The 26,740-nt window shown below is 41.6% G+C and overlaps 2 protein-coding genes across 4 annotated transcripts in view; both read left to right on the top strand.

Annotated features, from left to right (window-relative positions):
* Nucleotides 1-252: 252 nt before the first annotated feature.
* Nucleotides 253-13,874, top strand: MAGT1 (magnesium transporter 1). Its single transcript, XM_042825288.1, has 10 exons — nt 253-353; nt 1,350-1,519; nt 2,334-2,451; nt 3,744-3,884; nt 4,437-4,577; nt 4,884-4,973; nt 6,591-6,654; nt 8,499-8,573; nt 9,798-9,888; nt 12,242-13,874. Exons 1-10 carry the CDS (start codon nt 273-275, stop codon nt 12,255-12,257), a joined length of 987 nt encoding a protein of 328 aa, XP_042681222.1. The 5' UTR covers nt 253-272; the 3' UTR covers nt 12,258-13,874.
* A 4,240-nt stretch (nt 13,875-18,114) lies between these two features.
* Nucleotides 18,115-26,740, top strand: part of ATRX (ATRX chromatin remodeler) — a 75,997-nt gene continuing 67,371 nt past the window's right edge. For 2 of the 3 annotated variants that reach the window (XM_042824811.1, XM_042824810.1), the window contains exon 1: nt 18,115-18,236. In XM_042824811.1, the coding sequence (XP_042680745.1) occupies nt 18,217-18,236 (20 nt within the window). In that variant the 5' untranslated portion in view covers nt 18,115-18,216. Of the gene's footprint in view, nt 18,237-18,945; nt 19,166-26,740 lie in introns of those variants that run through there. The other variant, XM_042824812.1, reaches the window with a different exon arrangement.

The following is a 26,740-nucleotide window of genomic DNA, read 5'->3' as shown; positions in this document are numbered from 1 at the left end:
AAAAATTGCAGCGCATTACCCTCCTCGTACCGCGTGCAGCGTAACGCCTACCCCCGTCTTGCGGGAACCCGCCCCTCCACGCAGCTCCGCCAATCCGGCTTCCCCAGCTTGCCTCCTCCTTATTGGCTGCCGCTCCAGAGCTGAGCGCAGAGCCCGCGAATAAAATGCCGGCAGTGAGACGCGGGCTGGTGCTGCAGCCAATAGGAAGCAGCTGGGTGGTGTCGCGACTCTGTGGTCGGCCAGTAGGTGCGAGGTGGCGGTAAGGGGCAGCGATGGCGGCGCTGTCGGTGTTGGCGCTGCTGCTGCTGCTGGCTTGCGGCGGGCCGCGCGCTGCGGGGCAGAAGAGGAAGGAGGTGAGGCGGCGGTGCGCGGCCATCACGGCCTCAGCGGAGTGCCCGGAGCCGGGGGGGTGAGGCGGAGGCGGGGTTGATGCGGCGGAGCCCTCAGGCCCTGGGGAGCTGCTGGGGTGCGCTACGTTTGGCTTCCTGGTGTTTATATGGAACTTCTCTCGTTCCAGTTCCTGCCCGTTGTTCTGTTGCTGCACACCACCAAAAAGACCCCGCTCCCGTCGGTTTGATTCCCACAATCGAGATATTTATGAACATTGCTGAGGTCCCATCTCAGCATTTTCTCATCCAGGCTGACCAGCCCCAGGTCTCTCAGGTCTCTCAGCGTTTCCCAGTACAGGAGATGCTCCAGGCCCCTCGTCATCTTTGTGGCTCTCTGCTGGACTCTTTGGAGTTCTTTGCCTTTTATGATCTGGGTGCAGAGCTCCAGATGTGGCCTTGCCAGGGCAGAACAGGGAGAGAGGATCACTTTCCTCATCCTGTTGGCCATGCTCTTTTAATGCAACCAGGATATCACTGGCTTTCTTGGCTACTCTAGCACCTAGCTCCTTTTCTGCAAAGCTCCTCCAGCAGGTTAACCTCTAACCTGTACTGATGCATGCAGTTATTCCTCCCCAGGTGCAGAACCTATGTTTGCCCTTGTTGAACCTCACCAGTTTTCTCTGTGCCCAACTCTCCAGTCTGTCCAGGTCCTGTTGAATGGCAGCACAGCCTTCTCTTGTGTCAAGGCAACAAACCTCACCATTAACAGCATAGGAAGGTACTTTGGAGCAGGCAGCTTTCATCAGTGTGTAAGCACTTGGTGTAAATTAACATCCTTATTAACGATGTGACTGTAGAAGGCTCTGTGCCTTTGAGAGCTGAAAGCTGAATGAAGTATCACAATGTGTAGCTTGTGTTCTTGTAGAATACAGTGCAGTATGCAAATCTTCAAGTCCGTGCTGCGAGAGGTTAGAGGGAAAAGCACCTACAGGAAAACCAACACTTTGATTTTCTTTTCAGATGGTGTTATCAGAAAAAGTGAGCCAGCTGATGGAGTGGACGAGTAAGAGATCTGTGATACGAATGAACGGCGACAAGTTCCGCCGTCTTGTGAAGGCACCGCCCAGAAACTACTCGGTGATTGTGATGTTCACTGCTCTTCAGCCTCACAGACAATGTGTTGTGTGCAAGTATGGCCTTCATTCATCAACTGCAACTTGAAAGTCATCATGTGATTTGTAGGAGGTTAAATTTAAAAGAGTAACTCTCATGCACATAAAAGTACATGATACTAAAGTATGTTATATATTATTTTTGATATTCTATGGGAGTACTTACGTTATGTTGAGGGAAAACAATGTACTCAGTACTTATTTTGCTCCTAAAGTAATCAGAGAAAATGCTCACAGTGCTGAGTTTCTGCACAGAGAGGGCGAAATCTCTACTTTACTGGCATGTGCTACTGAAGAAATGTTTGCAGGTTAACTTGGTGGCCTTGCAGTCTAAAAGTTGCTATTAGTTAATAATGTTGATTGACATTTTATTTACGCTGATAATTTGCTAGTCTTGACCCGCTTCTGTAAAGGTAACTTCTGTACCAAATTATTTCAAATAATTGGTGTTCCATCTTTCTGATGCAGACAGGTGGACGCTTCTGTTCATTTCAGTGTCCCCAGGATTAGCAAATCAGGAGTTTCTGGGCTGCATTTCAAAAATTTCTTTGGAAATTATCGTTGCTGCTGGTTATGGACGCAGTGACACTTGACCTGTATCTTGGCCTTTAAAGTACAATGGTGCTAAATGCTTTGACTTTTTTTTTTTTTAAGGTGTAAAGCTGGCCCTGATTTTGTTTTAATTTTTTATTTTAAACATGAGAAAATAAATGTAAGGGGTGGGTGGAGTGCCCCTTTCAGTGGGATGGAGAGCTACTGCTCTTGCAGCTGTTCAGTAATTTGTGTTGGGGCTGACACACGACACACAGCATCTCACTTTGTGTGTTCACAGGCAAGCTGATGAAGAATACCAGATTCTGGCAAACTCCTGGCGATATTCCAGTGCTTTTACCAATAAGATTTTCTTTGCTATGGTAGATTTTGATGAAGGCTCAGATGTGTTTCAGATGGTAATGTTCTCTTTCTGTTCTATTTTTAACTTGCGTTTTGAAGAATGAGGGTAAAGATGTGTATAAAACCTGTCACAGTGATTAAAGACATGTTGAATTACTGAGCTCAAAAATTAAAAGCTACCACTCAGATGAGGAGTGAGATGACGAGATGAGGGCAGTGGTACTTAGCAGCAGCATTAATAGCACTGAAAAATATGAAATTGGCACAAAGGATGTGCTAGCTTATCTGACTGTTGCTTTAGGGTCTGTCTCTCTCCTTTTTTATGGATTCTCCTACAGTATAGGAAGAGGCAAGATAGAAAACACTGAAGACCTTAGGAATGGTTAAAAAAGGAACAGTGGATTAGTTTTTCAATACTGATTGACTCCTACTCTTTTTTTTTTATTTTGCTGTTCTACTAAGTAACAAAATAAAAAGTACATTTGAGAACTACAATTGCAAGCATACATGGAATGAGAGAATTCATCCTTCACTATAAGTTTCAAATGTTAATTTTTCTTTAAAGAGATGCTCATCTTTCTATTTAAAAGCTATGCAATTTAGGTAATGCTGTTTCTGTAGATGAAAGCTTTTGGAAAGGGAGGATGGAAACTTTCAGTACTCTTGCTTTATTTTCCCATAGTGTTTCATCAAAAATTAATTCACTAAGCTATGACTGGTATAAATTACTGCACATATTCCTGTCCTGATGATTTCTTTCTAGATAGTGTGTATAGAATAAATAGCTTCAAAAAACACTGTAATGCTCTGGGGAAAATAGTGTTGGGGAAAGATCTTAATTAGGAAAAGGTTAATCAAAAATCAAAGAAGATGCTATAATGTCACCTTATGAAGGAAAAGCTTTAATGTCCTGTTAACTGGATGGAACCTCTGAAATGCTTCCAGACAAAGGAACATCAATTAATTCAGAAAGGAAGCTCAGATGTGTTTAAAAAAATAAGCAAACAACAGCAATGTCCCCAACTATCCAGAGCAGCTGGCAGCAGAGAGCAGAAGTTATTTCTGACTGCTTAAGAGAGAAAACAGCTTGGCTTACATGAAGGAAAGTACAGAATGGTATTAATTACTGTCTTAGAAAAGGCAAGAAGTTGGTCTCATTTCATCAGATACAGAAGCATAAGCTGCTGTACGTGGTGCACTTTGCTAAGGTGTCTGCGCAACTTGTTCACTGAATACTCGTGCTTTCTAATGGACTTGGTGGCTGTTGCACATGCAGATGAACTGGAGGCACGTGTTGCTTAGTAGAGCTCTGATGGTGTTGTGTTTTCTGTGGATTTTCTAAATGCAGCTGAACATGAATTCTGCTCCAACCTTCATTAATTTCCCTGCCAAAGGGAAGCCCAAGCGAGGTGACACGTATGAGCTCCAGGTGCGCGGCTTTGCAGCTGAGCAGCTTGCTCGATGGGTGGCTGACAGAACTGATGTCAATGTAAGTGTGCACAGAGAGGGACTTCATCCCTCACCTGCTCTGCAGCACGCCCCGTTGTGTTATTCTGGCTCTGATATTTGCTAATTGTGTTTTGTTGATAAGTCCAATCTCAGATACTCTAAACAGTTATTGCCTGCACAGTCTTCCATCCCTGAGAATGTCCCAAGCAAGGCTGGATGGTGCTTTGAGCAGCCTGGTCTGGTGGAAGGTGTCTCTTCTGAGAGTTTCTGTTGGAGCACATAACCACATTTTTAAGGTTCCTTACCTTGTGTTCTAGTATGTTGTGTGTAGCTGTGTCTGATAAGATGGTAAAAATCATCTTTCTTGTGTTTCTGAGAAAGGAAATTGTTTCAATTAGTAGGTAAGGTAGTGGGATGTAAAGGAGGAAGAAACTTTACGTACTTTTCAGGTCAGAGCTTCTTATAGAAACTTACGGGAGGTTTCTTTCAGAGTTGGTATTTTTCTCTTCTAATATGTTGGGGTTTTTTAGGTGTAAGGATGTTACATGTTATCTTGTTCAGAGAAAATGATGAAGTTACCTTCTGTGTGCAGATTCGTGTGATAAGGCCACCAAACTATGCTGGACCACTGATGTTAGGACTGCTGCTGGCTGTCATTGGTGGCCTTGTGTATTTACGTGGGAGCAATCTGGATTTTCTCTATAACAAAACTGGCTGGGCATTTGCTGCTTTGGTGAGTAATTGTGATTCTTGTCTGCCTGTTGCTCTGAGTTTTATTGCAATCAAACGTTTTTGAAAAGCTTTTGTTTAAACCTGCTGGATGACAGTGAGGTACATTTAGCTTTTCAGTAGCCTGTTAATATTTCATCTCTTTTGTTTGTTTGTTTTTTTAACTCAGATGGTACTTCATTGGATGCTTTCTATACTAATAAAAGGCCTAGATTGAGGTGGCATTCCAAACTAGCACTTTTTGGTATTAAATTAAAAGAAGTGGAATGGAAAAAAATTCTTAAGGAGTATTTTATTCTTTCCTTTTCAGTGTTTTGTATTAGCAATGACATCAGGTCAGATGTGGAACCATATTAGAGGGCCACCCTATGCTCATAAGAACCCCCATACAGGACAAGTGGTAAGTCTAATTTCTCTATTTATATTTCTGCCTTTCTATTCTACAGAATTACATCTGTCCTAAAAGAGACAAGTCAGAATGCAGATTCTATTCTTGACCTCATTAGAGAGTTAGTGAGGCTAACTTGGTCTTTGACAAGGGAAGCTAGGGGATATTCAGTGCAGATATGGTCGGCCTTCTTTGAAATATCTGTGAAAGAGGGGTTTTGTAGGTGAGCTGTTCAAATGGAAAGGCTGATGGATTCCATTCAGGATTTAGATTTAACTACAATTAATATTATGCTTTCATTGGCTGAAAGGGAACTGCAAACTCTTACCTTGCTAATAAGCAATCACAAAAAACTGATTTTAATCTGAAACAAAATGTTCTGTTGTGTAATTGGTATGTGATAATGGTTACCTAGGCTTAAATCTTCATGGGAAAGATATTAATAGAATTTTTAGTTAGGTGATTCATTAGTTCTAAAAGATTGATGTTGCTGGTTTATGGTATTTGAAGAATAATGACAGTCATTGCCTAGGTTTTTTTCTGCGTGTGTTGGTTTCTGTTCACAGAAATAAGCTTTTTGGGAGCTGGAATAACTAATTCTTAATTGGGCTAGAAATAGTAAGGTTAATTTGCTATCTAGCAACTATCTAGCTCAGCTTCTTGTTTGAAACAACTCAAAGTGTTTTCATGCAGCAAAGCATTAAATAGCCACCATACAGATGCAGGTACTCTGCAGAAAACAGGACATACTGGTTCAAAAGTGTTGCCTTGTTTTAATACCAAGAGAGTTCAAGCTCTTTTTGTGTGAGGAAACTTTGATTATTCTAGTAATTAAAGAAAGCTATGAAGATGCTAAAATAATGCTGGAGGGTAAGCCATTTGGTAACCCCATATGCTATCACCTTTGCTATCAAGTTATTTGGGATGGAGATTTCCCCCATGCTACTGTAAGCATTTCTTTAATATTTCCTACTTTTCTTTACCTCCTCCCCACTAAAGAGTGAAGGGGTGTGTGTGTGTGTGTGTGTGTGTGTGTGTATTTAAGAAGTTGAATGTTTTGGAGGAAGGTTTGTTTTCATGTTTGCTTTTCGGCATTTAATTACCTGTGATACTTCCTCCTTTTCTCTCCCATTCACATTTTATCTCCAGTGATGAAGAGAGATGACAGTTCTTAAGTAGCTAACAGAAAAATAGAGGTGTGTGTTGGATCTTATATATTAAATAGTGCTGTTGTTGAGCCTGGCAATTTCATACTCAACCTGATCTTCCATATCTCATGCACCTATCTGTTGACTTCCATGAATTTCAAACTTTCTGTTGACTCATCCAGTTGGTAGACTTCTAATGAAAACAACAAATGAAAGCAACAGAAGTTTCCTGTCTGAGCCAACTGAAGTTCTAAGTCAACAGAAGTTCTCATCTGTGAAATATTTTCTTCAAAGTATTTCTGCTTTTTTTTTGTAACACTATTTCTGTTTAGCACATTCCTCATCCTTTTTTTGATCTGAACATGATCTGTCTCATGAAGGAGACATTGCAAAATGCAGTTCCAAGCTCTGTAGCTGCTGTTAATTGTTTCAAAGTTGACTCCAGTCTTTCTAAAACTCAGCTGCTCTTTGTCTCTTGCAGAGCTATATCCATGGAAGCAGCCAAGCCCAGTTTGTTGCAGAAACACACATTGTTCTCCTGTTCAGTATCCTTACTGAGACACACGTTGTTGGTGGCAATTCTTCTGTTAGCTTATGCTGCTGCCTCTTCTACAAGTGTTTTGTCATGGTTCCTATCTGTCTGCTGATGCTGGTGCAGAAACTTGTGGAGACTGCTGACAGCTATGGCTTTCTAATGACAGTGATCTTTGAGAAGAGTGTTTACTGCTATCTCACCACCGTCTTCCCTTCTCAGTGACCAAACTGGATGGGTTCTTGTGGAATCATAAGGCCCTTCAGGATAGCCCCTTTTCCTTTACATGTTTTGTCTTTTCAGTCTCATTTAATTCTCTCTTTAGCTTTGAATTATTTCCTCTATTACTGATGGGTTTTCTCTTATTTCTTGGCTTACCTTCTTTGCCTTTAACCTTAGCTCTCATTCATGCTAACAAGTCAGGATTTTTTCATGCTGGTATTAAGCCATCAATAGAGGTAAGCAGAATCTTGCTGGTTTGAGATTTTTCTCTTCTCATTTGTATAAAGATGTTTCTTTAGTGTGTGCATTGTCACTTCTACTCATACATGCATGTGTTTATCTGTCATCTGTGACTTGAGTCTTCCTTGAATCAAACTCTCCTTGTCTTGTCACTTGTGCCAGCCTGTGCCTTATTTTACTTTTACTAGGGAATAAGTCTTATTTAATACTTATATTATATAAATATATATTATATATTATATTATATATAATATAAAAGGGGGTATTTCCCTCGCAGTTTCACTGTCCCAAATTGTCTGCATTTTTGTGGTACACAGATCTACTTAGCAGCATGCTTACCATGGGCACGAGTGAGTTTCTCTCTTAAACTGTATGATTCAAAACTATTTTATAAGCACCTGTCTTCTTCAGTACTCTGTAGTGGCTAACAAGCTTCTGTTGTAACAGTGAGGTTCTTAGTAACTGAGTGGCTTCATCTTTCTCCCTTTTCTCTTAAATCTTTTCAAAATCCCAATTTCACCAAGAGATGCATTTGTGTGGTTTTTTTTTTTTCCTTTTTGTAATTCAGTGACATAAAATGGACAATTTAAATATGCTGTTAGGAGTTAAAAAAGCTTTCAACTCTGTGTATGTCATATCAAATACTTATTTAATACTGAAAAACTCAATTTAGTAAGAGACTTCCAGTCTTTTTCTTGCTACTGTTGTACTTCTGATGCATTCAGTTGAATGTAACATAATTTTTAATTGGTGCCTGTTTGCATTAGATGTCATCTCCTTCAGCCCCCGTTGGCACCAATAAGTAGTTCTCATTTCAGAAGAAGAATTGAGGCTGAAACTTCTCTGGTTTTGTTGTTTGATTTTTTTTCTTAACGGTTCATTCTTTGCAAATGCCAGCCCTTTTTTTTTGTCTGTGCTGCTTTAATTTTTGATAATTTTAATGATTTCTTTTAATTGAAGCTTTAGAAATGACTCAGTCTTTCAACTTGTTATTTGAAAGATTCCATGTTAGATGAAAATACTCATTTTATTAATTCTGTTAGTTGAGTTAAAACAGTTTACAGTTTGTAAATTCCTTTTGAGAGGGAGTAAAACAATGGTAGGAGTGGACTTACCTCCCAGAAGGAAGAAGTCCTGTTTCATTACAGGCTGAGAGCATAACCTTAAACTTTCCTTTGAGACCTACTATATATTCTGGTTTATGCTTCAAACTTTGTGTTTATTTTCTCTTGGGTTTTGATGATTATGAACAACTTCAGTTTGCTTTTTTTAGCCTTAGATTTGTTGATTAGAGCAGGAAGTTTGTGATTTTTTTCAAGCTTGCAGGATTAGGAATGCAAGTATTGTATTAAGTCCGGTGTATTTTGTTGATATAGCCTTAAACAGTGTCCACAGATGGTGGTGTTACTTTAGGAATGGTTCTCCTCCATGAAGCTGCTACTTCTGACATGGATGTGGGGAAGAGAAAGAGTAAGTACTACTATTTTTCTCTCCATCTAGAGGGGTCACATTATGTGAAAATCAGGGTATTTAACAGAAATGCTTTTATGCTGTTTTTTTTTAATTGTGAATATTGGTCAATTTTAGTATTTATTATTTAGTTTCAGACAAATGATGAAATCCAGGGTTTCTATGGTCTTTTCAACGTTACAGTTGATTGCATAATAGTAGTAGAATAAGTTTCTATTTCACAATTGGTTTTCTTCAAGGAAGAATTAAAGAAGGGGAAAAAATGATTCAAATGATTTAATGTTATGGTAGCTAACGAATAAGAGTAGAGTATTCCTGGTGGTCTAATGTAATACTGGGGTGAGCTGTTTAAATAAAAACAAGTCAACTTAAGTTGCCTGCTATAAAAAAAAAAAAACAACCTCCAAGAAATGATCATGAAACAAAATACTCTTGAATGCATCTGACAATAACTTGTTATGTGTTTCATTATTCTGTGTGTCCAGGAGAAGATAGCTCCAGTTTTCTTCTCTGCCCCATTTTATGGCCATGTTAATCTCATTTTGTTTGTCTGTGCTTCAGTTAAGGAAAAATAAACTGTGTATTAGGTTCTGTATGTCTTGTGTATTATTTGAGTCGCAGTGTATGGATCTGTCTTTTTTTCTCCTCCATTGCTATTAATGAGGGATATTTCAGGATAAAGTGCATGCAGATCCCATGCTAGTCTTAGCTGAGATACTCAGGAACTGGTTTTGATGTGTACCAATTCCACTCGCGGGTCACAGCAGCAGCAAAACCAACAGCAGCGGTTTCAGTTTCTGGATATTATTAGTACATGTGGACCTCTGGTGGGGATGAAGTGAAATAGATTTCTGCTTTACTCTTGGACTGCATGCATGTGTGCTTACTTGTGTCCTTGCCTTGACAGGGAAGGATGCTGTTGTATGCTTTCCACCTTTCAGTCATTTCAGCAGTTTTTAGATGTGCTTAGCAAAGAGCAAGATAGGCAGATGTAAAGATGCTTTTGGGCCACTTTGTTAGCAAGTGAGAGAAGGGGCTTATCATCTCAGTGAAAATGGGCTTAAAGTATTTGAAAGAGAATGATGTCGGTATAGCTCTTCTAAGTGACTACAGCACAGGTTTAATCTGACCAAACTTGTAAATATTGCAGAATATTTCTGTTAACTGTGGTATTTTTGGAGAGAGCTGTCACTTAACTGTTGTCTTACTCTGCATCTCTTGCAGTCATGTGCATTGCTGGTATTGGCTTGGTGGTGTTCTTTTTCAGTTGGCTGCTATCTGTCTTCAGGTCAAAATACCATGGATATCCATACAGGTACTGCTTTTCTGCTGCTTCAGTCACTGTGTTTGTGTGCATTGTGGTACAGCTGCGTCACCGGAGGTGGTTATGGAGAAAGAGGAGTAAATACAAATGAAGGCTTTGGGGGTGGTAACAGAAATTTTACTTGTGCTTACAAATGAATCTGTTCCTGTGGACTGGTATTTGCTTCTCTTAATGTTAATATAAAACAGAACGGAGAAAGAAGCTAAATATTTCTTTTCTCCCCCTGAAATCTGATCTGGTGAGAAATATTCTTTTAAAATAAAAGCTGCTCTTGCTGCTCAGAGCAGCAATGTTGGCTAATAGTGCAGAAATACAGCATTTAGTGGATACCACTCTTTTTCTGGCCAAAGCGCAGATTATGCTGCACTCCTTTTTATGCTGTTATGTATTTATAAAATATTTATATTCTTATGTTGGTATCTCAGCCAATTATATTGAAATAAGTGCTTCTTTACTACATTCCCTCAGTACTCATACATTCTGATCATTAGTTCTTACTGTTGGGAATAGGGAATGTGACTGATTATTTGAAGCTGCAAATATTTCAGGATTGCTTTTATCTTTGTTGAGTAGTTAATTTATTTTTTTATATTGATGGATATAGGGGTCTTGTTTAATGTATTTTGAAGGAATGAATACATATTGAGGGGCAGCTTCTAACCATCTTGGCTCCTGTGAAGTTTCTAGTGTGTCTGGAAGGATAATCCTGATTGGCATTGGCAAATATATGGTGTTCTCTCTGTGAGAAGCCATAATGATGGGTTACTGTGTCTATTAACAGAGTGAGAGCATCATTGCCTTCCTAGAATTCTGTAGTACGTGTGGACACTGGAGGTTTATTTTGTCAAGATTTCTGTTAATTTATAGCTACCACCAATCCTTACACAAACAGTTGATGAGTCTCACTATGATGAAGAGGAATATTTCTGGCTCCCAGTCTGTAGCACCATGCCACTGGCAGATCCTCACTCAGCTTTTTCACAAATTGTGAAGATATCTGCCTTACTTATCCTGCCTAAAAGTTCATAGCGATGGTCACGACCTGAGGTGGGGGGGTATGCCTTTGTGTTCAGCAGGAGGTGGGAGTTATGGGATAGAGTGCAAAAGGAGTGCCTCAGCTGGAGTAGATTTAAACAATGAGGCAGAGGCTAGCTGCTAAAATCAGAATCATCCTCATTATCTGTTGACAGTATAAGTATTTATTCAGTGATCTTGCTTTCTGAGACTGGGATCTTATGATTTTTGCTGTAGTAAAGACAGAGGTCTGAAGATAACTTTGAATGTCTGAAATTATTGGCTCTTATCACGGAAATTCAAGGGCAGCTGCTCTCTCTAACTCACTTGTGCTTCTTGCCAAACAGTTCTTAGTGAAGCACACACAGTCACACTGTGAGAAGTTAGCCAGAGCTTTGCTGCTCCTGAAATTCTGCTCAAAAAGCCTCTTGTAGTTTTTAGTATTCTTCCACCAACTCCTCAGAAATATCCATCACCCATGAATTACAGACTCCTGCTAACCCACTGTTGTGTTCCTTTTACACCCACAGGCTGGGAAACCCTTTAGGTCATGGCAGTAGTCAGTTCTTTCATTTTTGTAAATGTCTCTATAATAAAATGTGATACTGTATAATCAAGATGTTATAGTCACAATATAATTGTGTATAATCAATAGGTATCAAGATGTTATAATTGCAATATAATCAAGAGAGTAAGGCAAAGCAGACAACGATCACAAAAAGAGAATAAGTGGAAGAGCTTACCCTTGGGTTGAGCTCACCAGAAGATACCAAAAGAGGGGATCTCCAGAAGAGATCCTTCCCCACTGGTAGCCAGCTCTTCAATAGGTCTAGAAGGGGTGCATCCTGGCTTCACCCCTTCTGGCAGCACAGTGAATTGCCTTCACCTGTGCTCCTCTGGCTGACTCAAGGCTCACCTCAGGTGATCAATCAGAGGTTCAGGCTGTGACTCAGCAGTTCCCATACAGATACTCACAAATACTTCTCTAACACCAAAAGAGTTAACACTCTTCTAACGAAGAAACAATCTTCTAACGAAAAAACGTTCTTCTAACGAAGAATTTCTTGTTGAATAACTGATTGCCTTTCATTCTGTTCTTTGCAGTGGTCTAATGAGCTGCTTCTAAATTTGGAGCAAGTGTGATATTGCTGCTCTGGCTTGGCTTGAGGAGTATTAGAAGTCTTGCTTTTAAGTAACTTTCTCCACAGCTATTTACGCCTTTGTTTTTCATTCTGATCTTCTGAGAATATGTGGAAAGCTAAATAGGCAGTTGCAGGCCTTTGCTTTTTATAGAAGTAATAAATGTGTGCTTTTCTTTTTGTTCTTGCAGTTTCCTAATGAGTTAAAGGATTCCAGAATCTGTAACACCAGGAAGATGGTGATTATGAAACTGCGTAATAGAATGGAAGAGCTAAAGATGTGTGGTTCATGCTACCTCTCTTTACACTGAATGAGATAGTTAAACACTGAACCAAAGACGACTGCAGTGCCTTAGATATAACAAGCAATGTGCATTGATGGACAGAGTATTAAGATGCAAACTCTCTTCCAAGCTTTACATCTTCTGATGCAACTTTAATGGAAGGCAAAACTTTGCATTTAGAATTACTATGTTTCCTTAGACTAACAGAAATGGTACTTTGAATTCTATTGGATAATCTCTTTTGCATGTCTTTTCCCCTCAGATACTTCTTGCTCATCCTTGTAGGTGACAGTAGCTTCTCTGTTGTGCCTGTGCATGGTTGAGGAAGCTTCATGTACCTGCATGTCACTTCCTTCAGTCTGTGACCCTTGGAGTGTACTGCAGATTCCATTTCAGGATGTGCATACCCTAAAGGTGTATGTGTCTATTTTGAGAAGAGCATTTAACTACAGTATGATGCAAGAGACTGCTTCACAGATGAAGGAAGACTTTATAACGGGTAGTAATGGCTCCAATGGTAAAATTTCAGTCAACATTGTACAGGGACCTACTAATGAATTTTATACTTGATATTCAGGACTGAAAAAAATAATCAAAAAATTTAGTGTATTACTTCTTCTCCCTAGTAAATAGGCAAAATTTATGCTAAACTTTGCTGTCTATAACTTGATTGAAGTCCCTACTTGTTACAGTGCAACTCATTCAATTGTTAAAAACTTTCTTGTCAAATAATGAAACTACATCAGTTCATTTGTAAGTATTGGTTCACTAAAAAGCATTATCTCAGTGATCAACACTTCCCTTCCAAAAATTACAAAACATGGAAAGGTAATTAAAGGGGTAACTAATCTGTTGCATGAATTACAAGTTGCTAAGTGGCCTTGAAGTTACTGCTCAGCATCTGCTGTCAGATTGCTGGTCACAATCCAAGTTCTCACATTCATTGCTTTTTCCGAATTATTTTCAGCCGTATGTCCTTGGAAGGATATGGGAGTGGGCTGAGATATCTAACCCCAGATGTTGTTACTCTAGGAGAGCTTTCTTAGCCTTATAATTAAATGGATGTGCTTTTTGCTCTTTTATCTCACAAAGATGCTTTTCCTTAAGGATTTTCTAGTTGAAGACCTTGTGCCTCAGCCCACGCTGTTTTGTAATTCAGCATCTGCACTACAGGAAATGTTTGTGGCCTAATTCAGCAGTACTGCCTTTTGTAGACCATGATGGCCTTGGTGGTTAATAGTCAGAGGAAAATATGAGACTGGCTTCTCCTTCTGCCTGTCTCTAAGGGTTACAGGATGTGGATACTTTGGATTTAAGCTGAAAAAGAGTTTATCATTCAGAGTAGAATGTTGTTATTATGCAATTTTGCTACATTAACACATCTCAAGTGCCTTACCTGTTCTAATTTAGTTGTTTGACATTTCGACTTGTTGGTGAGATGCATTTTTTAAAGAAACCATACAGAATGAGAAGTTTTAGTGGATTGGATAAGTTGTGTGGCTGGATTTTAGACAACTTTCAATAAATATTTTTTAATCTACACTGGTGTCTCTCAAATTTTCAGACTGAAAGAAGATATAACAAACCTATTTTTTTCCACTATTGCTTCAGTGTGTGTTAATAAGTATATATAGTAAAAAACTGAGCGTGGCTGAGTAGATGGGATTAATAGTGTGTGTTTATGCAGGAAATCACAACCTGAAGCATCTCTGCTAGAGGTTCTCTCATGTAGCCAACGAACAGCACAGGGGCTGTATATTTTTCACTTGTACCTCAGGAAAGCTGTCAAAGACAAGACTTGGCTTCCTGGGGTCTTTGGCAGGTGGTGTTCCTGAAAGTGGAGCCCAGTGAGACTACAGTTACAGACTTGAAAAACTTAGTTTCCTGCCTTATTGGCATTTTAAGAAGGCTTCCAGCAACATTTGAGATTGGTTGTGCTTTAGTTGTTAACAATGCAACAAAAGCGATACACAATCTTGTTCTGAAATAATGTTTTCTATGGAAGCTTTCAGATTTTTTAAGTGTTGTGTTTATTGTATTCTGTCCCTTTCAAAAGCATTTATCGTATGGGCCAACTTTAAACAATCGTGCGTTGTGTTGGTTGATGGTGGGGATGGTTGGCCTTGCATTTAAGGCATTTCTCTTAGAATCATAGAATCATAGAATCACCAAGGTTGGAAAAGACCTAAAAGATCACCCAGTCCAACCGTTCACCTATTCCCAATAGCTCCCACTAAACCATGTCCCTCAACACAACATCCAGTCTTTCCTTGAACACCCCCAGGGTCGGTGACTCCACCACCTCCCTGGGCAGTCCATTCCAGTGCCTGACCACCCTTTCTGAAAAGTAATACTTCCTCATGTCCAGCCTGAATCTCCCCTGCCGTAGCTTGAAGCCATTCCCCCTGGTCCTATCACTAATGACACGAGAGCAGAGGCCGACCCCCAGCTCACTACAACCTCCCTTCAGGAAGTTATAGAGAGCAATGAGGTCTCCCATGAGCCTCCTCTTCTCCAGGCTGAACATTCCCAGCTCCTTCAGCCTCTCCTCATATGGCCTGTGTTCCAGACCCCTCACCAGCTTTGTTGCCCTCCTTTGAACACGTTCCAGGGCCTCAATATCTTTCTTGCAGTGAGGGGCCCAAAACTGGACACAGTACTCGAGGTGCGGCCTCACCAGTGCTGAATACAAGGGAACAATCACCTCTCTGCTCCTGCTTGCAACACTGTTTCTGATGCAAGCCAGGATGCCATTGGCCTTCTTGGCCACCTGGGCACACTGTCGGCTCATGTTCAGCCGAGCATCAATCAATACCCCCAGGTCCATTTCCTCTATGCAGTCCTCCAGCCACACCGCCCCAAGCCTGTAGCGTCGCCTGGGGTTGTTGTGGCTGAAGTGCAGGACCCGGCATTTGGCCTTGTTGAAACTCATCCCATTGGCTTCAGCCCAGCTCTCCAGCCTGTCCAGATCCCTCTGCAGGCCTCGCTACCCCCAGGCAGATCCACACTTCCAGCCAATTTGGTGTCATCTGCGAATTTACTGAGGGTAAATTCTTAATTTAATACTTCTAATACTTTTCTCTTTCCATGTTGGCACATGGAATTAAAATAATGCTTGTTGTCTTCCCCCTGCAGTTTTTCTGCTCTCTAGGCAGAAAATGAAGCACGTGGAGAAAGGTTGAATTGTGATCATTGAGAAGAAGACTGAGTGCTTCCACAGACCTGTAGCAGATCTAGAGAGCATATATTCCAGAAAGAAGTTATTTGCCTTGTAGAGCAGTTGAGGTAATAGTTAGCTATATGCATCTCTCCTGACTGGTTAGCATAGTGCATTGATCCAGACCCCTTCTGTCTTCTCCAGGGTGAACAAGCCCAGCTCCTTCTGCCTTTCCTTGTAACAGATGCTCCTGTCCGTGTTTCCATTTCTTACCATGCTTATCTTCTGATAAACAAAGAATGAGCTTTGTTGCACATTTTCTGCTCTACTTAAAAGCTCACATCTTGACCATTCCTGTAAAATGAATTTAAACAGTGTTGTCTTGTTCTGGTTTAACTGTACTAATTTAATAGTAGTACTTTAACTGTACTACTGCAGAATGATCTGAAAAAACGTATACATACTTGATATTTCTAGGTCAGGAGCATATACACTTATTAAAATAATTGATAACTGTACATGTCTTTAGCCATGTTTTTTTAAAGTAGGCTAATATCTACTTAAGAAAACTAATTACTGCCCCTATGACAGAAATCAGGCAATGATAAGGTTCAACTGTAGTCTGTGATTTACTAACTTGCTCTGAATCTTTATTCTTCCAAGTATATTGGATCAGCAGTGCCCATTAGAGCCTTGGGGGAGGTGGTCCTATGTAGAGGTGAGCTTGACTGCAGGTACGCTGGATGTGCAGAATGTTTTTCCAGAGGTGCACACAGTATCTATCCATATGTGGATTTGGGTGAGCTCCTGCAACTTGTATTTTGACAATTTGATGATAGGGTCAGGTTTTGTCTTCTGGACTAATTGTTGGGAGATCTGTTGTTTTATGCTGCCCTTTCCTCACAATTGCTTTCTAATGTGTATCTTTGGTTATAAGCTGTGAATTCAAGACAAATTTATTTTTAAAAAATACCTCTTGCATTTCCCAAGAATATTGAACTTTATTGATTACTTTATCTTTTTACTTCATAGTTCTAATGTAGACTCTGCCATAAAGCAGGCTCAATCCCTTGAAAATAAACGTTTTGTCTTACTTAAATCACTCAGTTGAAGTACTAATGCAGAACTAAGAATAGGTAGTGCTTCCAGTTTAATATACCTATTGGGTGGCAACAGATTAAGATGGCTTTTTGTGTTTATTAATGGAATTTGTTGCAGTCAGAATTAGCACTGATTTTCAGCACCTAGATAAAAGCGAGTGATGGTTTGGTCTTTTAGAACTGCAGCTTTGACTGTGAGATAGAATCTAGGAACAAAAGCCATGAAATCAGTTTTTTTGGCTAGTAATAGCATTCAGTAAATGCCGGGTGCAGTTTTTGGCTAAAAAGCTACGTTTTAAAGCAAATTCTAGACTTGTTTGTAGAATTTATCTGAGATATGTGGGCGTGCGTGTTCTGAAGTTTGGAAATGCTATTTGTTTCATTGCACTTGCCTTTTAGAATGAAATACATGCTAAGGAGAGGTTATACTTCAGTTGACAAGGCTTCCACTTAATGTGTCTTTCCTCATTTTGCACACTGTTAGGAACCTAGGTGAGTGGGTACCTTTTATATTTCTATAGGAAGAAAACCTTAATTTTCAAGGCTGGTTATATTTTAAGAAGTGACTAATTGTCATCTGTTTCTAATTCTACCCCATGCTGGACTTGGTGTTGGTGACCCATTCTTCTCTCTTGGCCTTGTGGAGAGATACAAGTGCCGGGCTGCTCCAGGCACTGCAGGTTGGCAGCGTTCTTATGGGAGCACATCACTTCTTCCCCTCTGAGCAGCAGTCTCTCCTGGTCCTCTGCTGTTCATACAGATTTTAACATCTAATAGGAACATGGGGGCTGCTGGTAGAAGCAGGGAAAGTAGTCTTGGCGTACCTAGATCTTACATGATGCTGCCAGCAAGGACTGATCACTAGGCTTCTTTACCTGAAGAACTGTTTTTTTTTTTTTTTAAAAAAAAACATGTAAATTCTAGCAGTGCTGAGCTCAAGTGAGGCTCTAGTGAGGAGAACAACTCATGTGCTGCTCAACAAGGTCTACCTTGGTTATTGGGGTGCATTTTTCATACCTTGCTATCCGGGAATCCCAGAATAGAATCACAGAATAACGACTTGGGTTGGGAAAAAAGCCCACCCAGCTGCTCTTCCCTGCTGTGCTCTGAAGAAGGGGTGTGGAGCAGCAGGGTCTGGGCTGAGGCCAAGGCCCATGCGGCCACGGCCCTGCGTGCCCTGTCACGACGTTCCTCCTGCGTGGGCACGTGGCTCCTAGGGCCGGGCGCACCGAGGCGCCATCGGTGGAGCCCCCTGCCGGTCAAACTCGTCAGTGCACTTTGTTTTGAAATGATGTCATGGGACTCGGTGCGTGACGTCAGCCCCTCCCCCCCGCTGATGTAACCCTCCCCCCAGCCAATCGGAGCGGAGGAAGCCGGGACCGTGACGTAAACGACCCTAGCAACAGCCTCCGTCGGAGCGGCCCAATTAGAAAATCGCTGGGGGCGGCAAGGAGCCAATGGGAGTCGGCGAAAGAGGAAGGCGGCAGGAGGCAGGTCTCCCTCATCCTCTCTCCTACAAGATGGCGGCGGCGCTGGCGATGGCGGCAATAACGGCTTTGTCTCCTTTCAGCGCCTGAGCGCGGTCCCGGCCCGACACGGCCGCACCGAGCAGCGGCGGCGGAGACATGACCGCAGAGCCCATGAGGTACGACCCGGGGCCCGCAACCGCTGGGGCGTCGGGCGGCGGCCCCCGCCGGCCCCGCCGAGGGGAGGAGGGGCCGGCGGCGCGCATCGCTCCCGCCGCGTGCGCGGCCGTTGCCGTCGGCCGACCTCGGCGGCGCCACCGCTCGGCTCGGTTCGGCCAGGGCGGGGCCGGGCCGGTGCTCGAGGCGGTGGGGCCGGCGGAGGCCGGGCTGGGGGAGGGGGCGGCGGGAGGCCGAGCGGGAAGCGCAGGGGGAGGGGACGGCGGCGGAGGCGGCCGGGCGCGGGACGGCGGCGGGCGCTCTTCTGGTAACCGCCGCGCGCGGCTATCGTCGTCGGGCGGGGAGCGGGGCCGTGCCGCTCCGCCCCACTCCGTCCCGGTCCTCGCTCCCGGCCGGTGGGCGCCGCGGCGCCGTGCCCTGCGGCTGTCAGCCCCCGCCCCACGTGTCCGCTCGTAGTACTCTGCCCGCTCCTTCCCGCGCCCTTCGCTGGCGCGTCCCGCTCTCGCTGAGGGGCGGCACCCGCCGCGCCGACGGGGATGAACCGTTCTCATTCGGCTGCGTAAACTAAATAAGCTGGTATAAACCGAGCCGGTGCCGCCAGGCGCCATGTTAAAGCCTTAATGCAGAGTTGGGCTTGGATGTTTTCGGTTTGTAGTTAGGCTGAAGGGGCTGATCAGCGCTGTCAGTCGCACAGAAATATTCCACATGCCTGAGGCAGCTCGTAAACAATAAAGCATTGTTTCTGAGCCCTCAAAAATGTTGCGTCTGACTTCAGCATCAAACAAGATGTTAAGAAAGAGGAGCAGCATGCTGTCGTAGGTACCGAGCCGCCAAGTTTCTTCTGAGGTTGTATTTGTGTTTCTTCACCCCCGGTTTCAGACTTCCCCTGAGCGGTTCAGTGATGACCACTGAGTTTAACAGAAGTTAAAAGGTGGGAATTTTTTTTTTTTTTTTTTTTTTTTTTTTTGCTCTTTTGTACTGCTTGATTTTAATGCCTCAAAATTTCAGAGGAAACAATGTATGTACGTAGATTCTAACTCAAAAACATTATAGTATCGTTGTTACTGATGCTGATCACGTGCTAGATGCAAGTCATAAGCACTACAAACATACGTTATGTGCTGCATGACTTCCCAGCAGCTACCAATTTCTTCTGCGTGCTTCAAGTTGTAAAACAGGGGTTGCCCATCTCTCCCTCCTCCCCACGCCTTTACAGCATTGGGACAGTTTATACCAGCTTTTTGTTGGATTGATTATTTTATTTGTAGGCTGAAATGCAAATAGAGGAATTTTCTTCTTTCATCTTCAGTCTTTGAAAAGCAGGAGTGGAGTTTGATTTCTGTATGGCATAAAGATTTTGCTTCAATATTCTTGTGTTGACGTAGCACAGGAATTAATGGGAAAAGGCTGCTTTAGAATACGTTGCAGTGGAATTTAGATAATACAGAAGGTCAGACCTTTACCTGCAGGTGGAAAGGTTAAATTGGATTACTTCAAGAGTTTCACTTGTATGCTTGAAGTTGAGGAAGTATGTTCAAGGTGGATTTGAGTTTGTATGTAATCTCTGGGTTGAATGTCCATGCAGTAAGTAGGCCCTGTGACAAACAACCTGTACGTAGCTGCACACAGTATTTTTTGGTGCTCCAGACTTTTATTCTGCTCATTAACTCAGTTCTCAGTCAGTGCAGGTGTCTTTGATGATCCTTGTTCCACACAGAGCTCATCTTGAGTTTTTTAATGTACGGGAAAAGTTCTGTGCTAGGTACCAAGCATTATGTTGTTTGGTGCTGTGGTTTCAGGGTTATGAGCACATTGATGGCAAGAGCTTTTCTCTTATTTTATCAGTTCAAGTTCTGCTAATACTAGAGAGAATGGGAGGGTAGAGGAAAGCACTATGAATGCACTCTTGATGTATTGATGCATTGGAACAGAAGCAGAGGTGCTCTCCACTTGTTTGCACACACATGCAGGCACGTTTCTCTGCTCACACAAAGTGTTCTTTGCTCTCATTTCCAGCAAGCCGTGCTGGTCTGCCAGCTGCTGCCTTTCTGTCATCATGCACCATCTCCCTGCTTGTTTGTTGATTGAGATTTTTGGACCACAGTTTCACATAAAACTTGCTTTATTTTTCTTTTTAAAATGGAGGGATCTTTGTTGTAAAGTCCAGGTCTGTTCCTACCAGTCATTTCATACATTGAAGTGAATAAGCACAATAGAAAAAGAAAACAAATTTTGAGTTTTGGACCATCCAGGAGGTGGTGTTCCAACATTACCTATAATTTTCAGGTTAACTTTTTATGCTTTAGTCTTCCCAATGTGCAGTATGGGTTCTGTATTCCTTAATCACTTGAATTTCTTTGTTCTGTGTGAGTTATATTTCAGGATTGTACGAGGCATGCTATTTAATGCCACAATAATCTAACAGGAAATAAGTCCATAGTAATTGTCCGTGTTGTCTGAAGGCACAGTGCGAGTTAGCAGGCTGTCACACAATCTTGTCAAATGGGTGTAAGCAGATTCTGTGCTTTTCTTGAGGAAATAGTCAAAACTTTAGGCTGGCTGTCACCTTGTGTGCCAGATGTGTCCTTGAGCCAACGTGTTCACACAGAAGTGAAATTCCTCCCAGAGAGTCTTACTGCAGTGGCTGTTGCTTCTGTTTCTGTATAGTACTGTCTGTTATGGTTTTGTGTACTTTGTGTTGTGGTTTCTGTAGGGCTTGAGTAGAGGTGCCTTATTCTCCTCTGAGATAATATGGTGTGAGAAAGGAATGGCCCTAACCTTACTGAAACTTGAAATTCCCATTTTCATCACAGATTCCGTGTGCACTTGCAACACCTGTAATGAAGGAAGTAAAGGTTGATGCTTTTTCCTTGTATATAGCTCACCAAAAGAAAGTACCTGAACAGAAGACAGTGCTAACATGCTATGTTCACCACGAGAACAAACGGCTGTGACAAATGATGTTTGTAGATGGGATCACTAGATAGGCCTTTTGTAAGCAGGGAGGCCTAGGGATACTGCTGACCCTCATGAAATCCCATTTCATATCGCTGGAGTCTGTGCCTGCAGGTGGTTTAGAAATATGAATCGGTTCATGGGTCAGTCAGTGTTGCAAATTCTGGTGGCAAGTCAGGAGGGACAAGACAAAATTGTCAAAATTCACTGGCAGGTATAATGGGAGACTTAATATTGACTTAAAAGATAGTGAGTAGGTAAAGTTCTCTAATTAACTAAAGGGCAGTACTAAGCTGTCAGAATTTTTTTGTGATGTCCAGCCACAAAAAGTTTTCATGCAAGACAGATAAAGGATTGATTGGTGTGAATCTTTAGTGTTATTTTTTAAGAAAAGGAGCGTAACCATGGAACAAAAGCCAACTTCAGTTCACAGGTTGTTGCCCAGAGTCGGCTTCAGTGCCGTTCAGGAAAGGCAGTTTATTTATCTGCAAGCTGCATAGCTGTAGAATTTTCTGTCTTAATACATCTAATGCTAGAAGCTGTATTGAGCAGATAGATCTGCTAGAATGCAGAAACAACAATTCTGGCAATAAATTCAGCATTGTTAGTGGGGCAATCTGAGATGGCTGTATTTTTGGAAAATAAAAGAACTGTGCTTCAGCAGGGCCATAACCCTGAAAAGTGGGTAATGGGTCTGATTGGTAGTTGTAGATCTGGGAAACTAAGGAACCAGCTTTAATTCTTAGGGTTTGTGGTGAATGATGTCTTATTGAGAACCTTTTACAAACTTCAGAAAGTGGAGGACAAATGAAACAAAGAAGATAGAATTAGAGACTAAAAGCCATTGTGTGGAGTCTTTCTTTCCCTTCAAGCAAAGCATACTTCAGCTTTTGTGACAGTACTTTGTCTTGTAGGTTACATGTATGCTAGTTTCAGCTTCCTTTCCTGAATTAATGTATTGAAATACACAGTATGCCATCATTTTTGTCTCAGGTGAAAATACTATATTTAGGTTTTCACATGGTTGTCTTCTGTTTTTAAGTTTACAGGCTATTTTACCATTGAAATTACAGACTTCCATATAGTATTCAAGCCTACTAAAAATGCAGTTGTAAAAACAAACCAAGAACCAAACAAAAAAGACCCTTCACTTCCCAGCAAGGCATGGTAGCTCTCAGCCAATCTTGTTACAGTTGTTTGGATGCCATCTCAAGAAAAAGACATTGTGTAATCTTCTTTGAATGTAATAAAGGGTCTCTTAGTGATTTTGAACCTTTCCCCTGTGTGTCTGGAGAGAACTCAGTCTGTTCACTTGTGTGAACCTCTTGTGCTGTGCTTATACTCCAAAGTTACTTAATCCTTATAATCAAATGTCTTGAACTCTATTAGGTATTACTTGATTGAGCCCTGAGGACCAAAGAACAATCCTAACCAACATGAAAAGAGCGAGTCTCTGTTAATGAAGCCTTAACCATAGTGTCTGCAAGTTCAGCGTAGTGCTAGAGGTCTACCTCTTTTCAGTCAGAGCTTCAGTATTCAGGCTCCTTCTGGCTGTATCCAATGAGTTCAGTGTAATCCAATGCCATCTGAGCACAGGAAAGTTGTTTTACTGTGAGAATGGCCAAGCATTGGAACAAGTTGAGCAGGGAGGCTCTGCAGGCTCCAGCAATGAAGGTGCTCGGCCCCGCTGGCCTGGCTGTGTTTCTGGCAGCTGCTGTAGCTGATCCTGCTTGTGCAGGAGATCTCACTAGGGGGTCTTCAGAGCTGGAAGGGATCTCCCAGCCTCAGTGCTTCCCTGGTTCTTAGTGTCACATACCTGCCAACTGTAATTTTGCTGTTGCAAGTTCAGGTATCATATTGCTACTACTGAAGTTTATAAACCTCCCCAACTGAGACTGTGATTAATATCCTCTGTCACCTGTGCTTGCAGAAAGATTTGTGCAAAGGAGCAGTGAGTTAGGTCAGAGAGCAGGTCTAGGTTCAGCAGAAGAAATGGCTGCTTGTAATCTGGGTTGGTTTCTGTGCTTAGGTTAAAACAATTACTTATACAGTGAGTGTGGCGTAGGTGTAGTGATAGTCTCCTTTTATTTTCTGGTTATGTGTTTTCTCTGAGAGAGGCAGGCTTCTGATTAGGGAACAAATTCTTTCCCAGATTTTGTCATCCTTTGCTCTCCTGCAGGTCTTGCGCCATTTTGTTCATGTGTGTTCAACCACAATACATCCTTATATCAGGCTGAGTCTTAACGCTTTTCCTTACAATCATGAAAAACGTCTATGAGGGTTTGCGGGTGACAGAATACTGGCCTGATTATATCAAGACTTTAGCGATGTGAAGGCAAATTACATGCTGGGGGGAAGGAAGGATACCTTCTAACTGTTCTGGATCTGTATGTTGAATTAAATGACATCAGCTTTGGCTTTACTTATAGTAAAACAGTTATTTTTTAAAGATGTTCTTGTTAGTAATATATTAGATACAGGAAGGCTTTCAAAAGTCATTTCTTGTCTCTGTCAGGGCTTTGGATGCACCTCTGCTAGCATTTAAAACAAGTTCATTTTTGAAGAGTCTGTCTGCTTGATAACACAAGGGGCCTTGGAGTGCACGAACAGGTTTCTTCTGGGTAGAACTGAGCTGAAAGATGTGCTGCAGCAGTCCTGGTGTGCTCCAGCTGTGAATGCCTGAGCAGTCTGCAGGACTGGGCTGTAACTGAGTTAAAGCAACGCGTGTAGTGTGGTAGTGGGTAGCAGCTGTTGTCAAGTCTTGTGCTCTGATGGAAGCCTGGTCTTTTTCTCTATTTTCCTCTTCCTCTGTTCTTAATTAAAATATTCAAACTTCTGCTATGGGTTGTTATGTTTGTCCATCACAGAGATACTGTTAGAAATAGATGATGTTGGCCTACAGTCTGGTGGTTTTAAAGATCATCTGGTCTTAATTTTCTTTATTTTTTTCAAGTATTGTTTAGTTTTGTCTGCTTAATAGTTGCTACTCTGCAGTATTTCTTTGGAAATGCCAAGGTGAAAAATAATTTAAGTTGAAGCAACTGTAAAGATGGTTTAAAAATGAATTTGCCTAAAATCTTTAAGGCAGCTGAGAACTTAAAAGCAAAACATTTCGCAAAAGCATGTTTGTAACCAAACTGGTGGAGTTGGATAAAAAGCTGGAAAGCGCTCCTGTATTGTTGGCTTGCAGAGCCATTTGTAACCCAACTTTGTCTGGAAGGTGGTGGGATCCTGTGTGTTTTTTTTTTTAAAAACAGCTCTAAAACATTCTTCCAGATTTTGACAATAGGTGGAGCATTCTCTACCTACATTTAAAAAAAAAAAAAAAAGAGCTATCTGAGGGGAGAATAAATAGAAATAGAAGGTGATAACAAGTTTCTTCCAGCGCAGTTTCACAATGTAATCCAACATGACCCGGTTTGCTGCCGAAATGAGCAGTCCTGCCCTTCCCTGTGCCCTGGCCATGAATTTGCAGCACCTCTCCTGCCACAAGACACAGCGGTCCCGTGAATGTGTAGCAAATCGGATGCAAATGGAAACTGTTCTGTAGCATTTTATTTTGTCTGAGGTGGTTTGACTCGTTACACACAGAGTGATCATTAGCTAATGCGGTTGATGGGTTAAGCATAGGGGGACAGTAATTAGCAGGCATAGTGAATTCAGTCTGTTGTGTCTAGCTAGGTGAGGACACAGCACTTCACCTCTCCCCTGCACTCCCTCCTTGTTCTTCTGCGTTGTGTTCATTTGTCATAGCAGTTAACATAATGCAGACTGTCTCACTCGTTACTGGGATAAATGGTGTCCCAGCCGTTGCTGGTTAAGGTTACAGAACTTGCTCTGAATTTAGGTGAGGAATTGTATTCTTGGGTGATAGTTTCTCAAGGTCACAAATCAAGTTCATGGCCAAACCAGTAATAGTAGGACATGTCTTCTTTCATTCTTGTTCTAATTAAGCTAAACTGTGTTGAAATAGTTCTAGACTGATGGTGAAGCTTTTCCTTTATATGTGCAAGCCTGAAATGGCTAGGAAATAGCATAGAGATGGTTGATTCATGGCAGAGTGAGACTTGCTTTGCTTATTACTTCTAAGATGTTATTAAGTTTTAGACTCCTGTGCATTTTTTAATGCACATTTTAAATGTTGTGATCTATTTATTGTGTCAGTTTGTGACAATATGTTAAAAAGAACAAGGATTTTGCTGTAAAAGGTTTTATACAAAAGCAGGGAAAGCATTGCTGTAATTCCTTTGGGTTGAGGTGCAGTAGCCCTTAGTTAAGTTTAATCTGTTACTCCTTAATACAGGCTGATGCTACAAAATGCTGAATAATCCAGAGGAAAAGCAAGCTGAGGAGGCATTTTAGTATTAGTTTGTACATTCTTTTAATGTGCTAGCATGAACATTTTTGTTCTGGAAATGATGCTTCTAGACTAGTTAGGATGAGAGGCAGTAGTTGGTAGCTGATCATGTTCTAAGCTGTTAGTCACAAAGACACATGTAGTGTTCTGAATGTTTTATATAGAGAACAAGGATATTATAACTTGTTTCAGTAACAGCATTTTTGATGATAATAAAGAGAGACAAGTTATTTCTAAATAATAGTTAAGTTGAAAGTTGGGAGTTAATATTTATTGATGTGTTCAGAAAACAGTGGAGATGGTGACAGCAAGGGGATTGAGCTTCTGATAAATACTCAAAGGACACTACAAGCTGTAGAACAGGGCAAGAGAACATTATTTCCTGTTGCTGTCAAAAGACAATTTTGAAAATAACGGGGAGATGGGGGGAAAAAGAAGTGAAAAGGAGAGACGTCTGTAGCCTTTAACTGGGCTGACTTATGGAGTGGATAATACAGTTGAGCAGTCTGAGAAACCGTATCTAATAGCAGACAAGGTCTGATGAGTCAGACTTATCAGCTGGCAGATTTCTGGGAGTTGATAGCGTCTGGAAGGGAAGCAGCAACCAACAGCTGAGAGTGGCAGCTTGTGATAACGGGGTCTGAGGACATGACTGCCCTTGGTCTTACTCAGGATAACTGCAGCCAGGAAAAGGCACCTGTCCAGGAAATTGTGGATGCTATAGGTGGAAAAAATGAGCATGAAATAGGTGACATAAAATGCAAGGGAATAGAATGTGTATGAATCATGAAGGAGTATGCCTTTATAGCAAAAGCATGGGGCAAAACTGTTGCCTTTTTACTGTGATGATTGAGGAAACAGGACTGGTGATTCTTGGTGTCTAAAACTGCCTGGTGAAAATTCCAAGCATAATACTCATGAACTGATCTGATTGTGCTTGGTCGTATTTGACAAAATAAATGCAGAATGCATTATATATATATTTATGTATGTATGTATATGTATGTAGTTGGTTTAATATAAGCTTTGGGTAAGAACAATCTCACATGTTCACCTAGCTAAAACCAGCTTAAAATGTTTATTGTCTTTGTTAAGAGTCTGTTGGCTCTTCCTTAGAGTCTTCTGTGCTTTTTTGTGTATGTATCAAAAAGGCTACTTTGTTGTTTTGGTTTTTGTTTCTTTTTAGTGTAAGGT

Source organism: Centrocercus urophasianus, unplaced genomic scaffold (genome assembly GCF_019232065.1).
Source record: "Centrocercus urophasianus isolate 14NV4802_14NV808 unplaced genomic scaffold, USGS_Curo_1.0 seq_24, whole genome shotgun sequence".
Taxonomy (NCBI): domain Eukaryota; kingdom Metazoa; phylum Chordata; class Aves; order Galliformes; family Phasianidae; genus Centrocercus; species Centrocercus urophasianus.
The sequence above is the reverse complement of the archived record's forward strand: the minus strand, read 5'-3'. Positions and strand labels throughout refer to the sequence as shown.

Bases quoted from the DNA above. Each gene is read 5' to 3' on its own strand.
- MAGT1 (XM_042825288.1), top strand. From the start codon at position 273: ATGGCGGCGCTGTCGGTGTTGGCGCTGCTGCTGCTGCTGGCTTGCGGC. The intron at 4,974-6,590 runs GTAAGTCTAATT...TGTCTCTTGCAG, and splicing joins ACCCCCATACAGGACAAGTG to AGCTATATCCATGGAAGCAG. The intron at 6,655-8,498 runs GTATCCTTACTG...CAGTGTCCACAG, and splicing joins ACACATTGTTCTCCTGTTCA to ATGGTGGTGTTACTTTAGGA.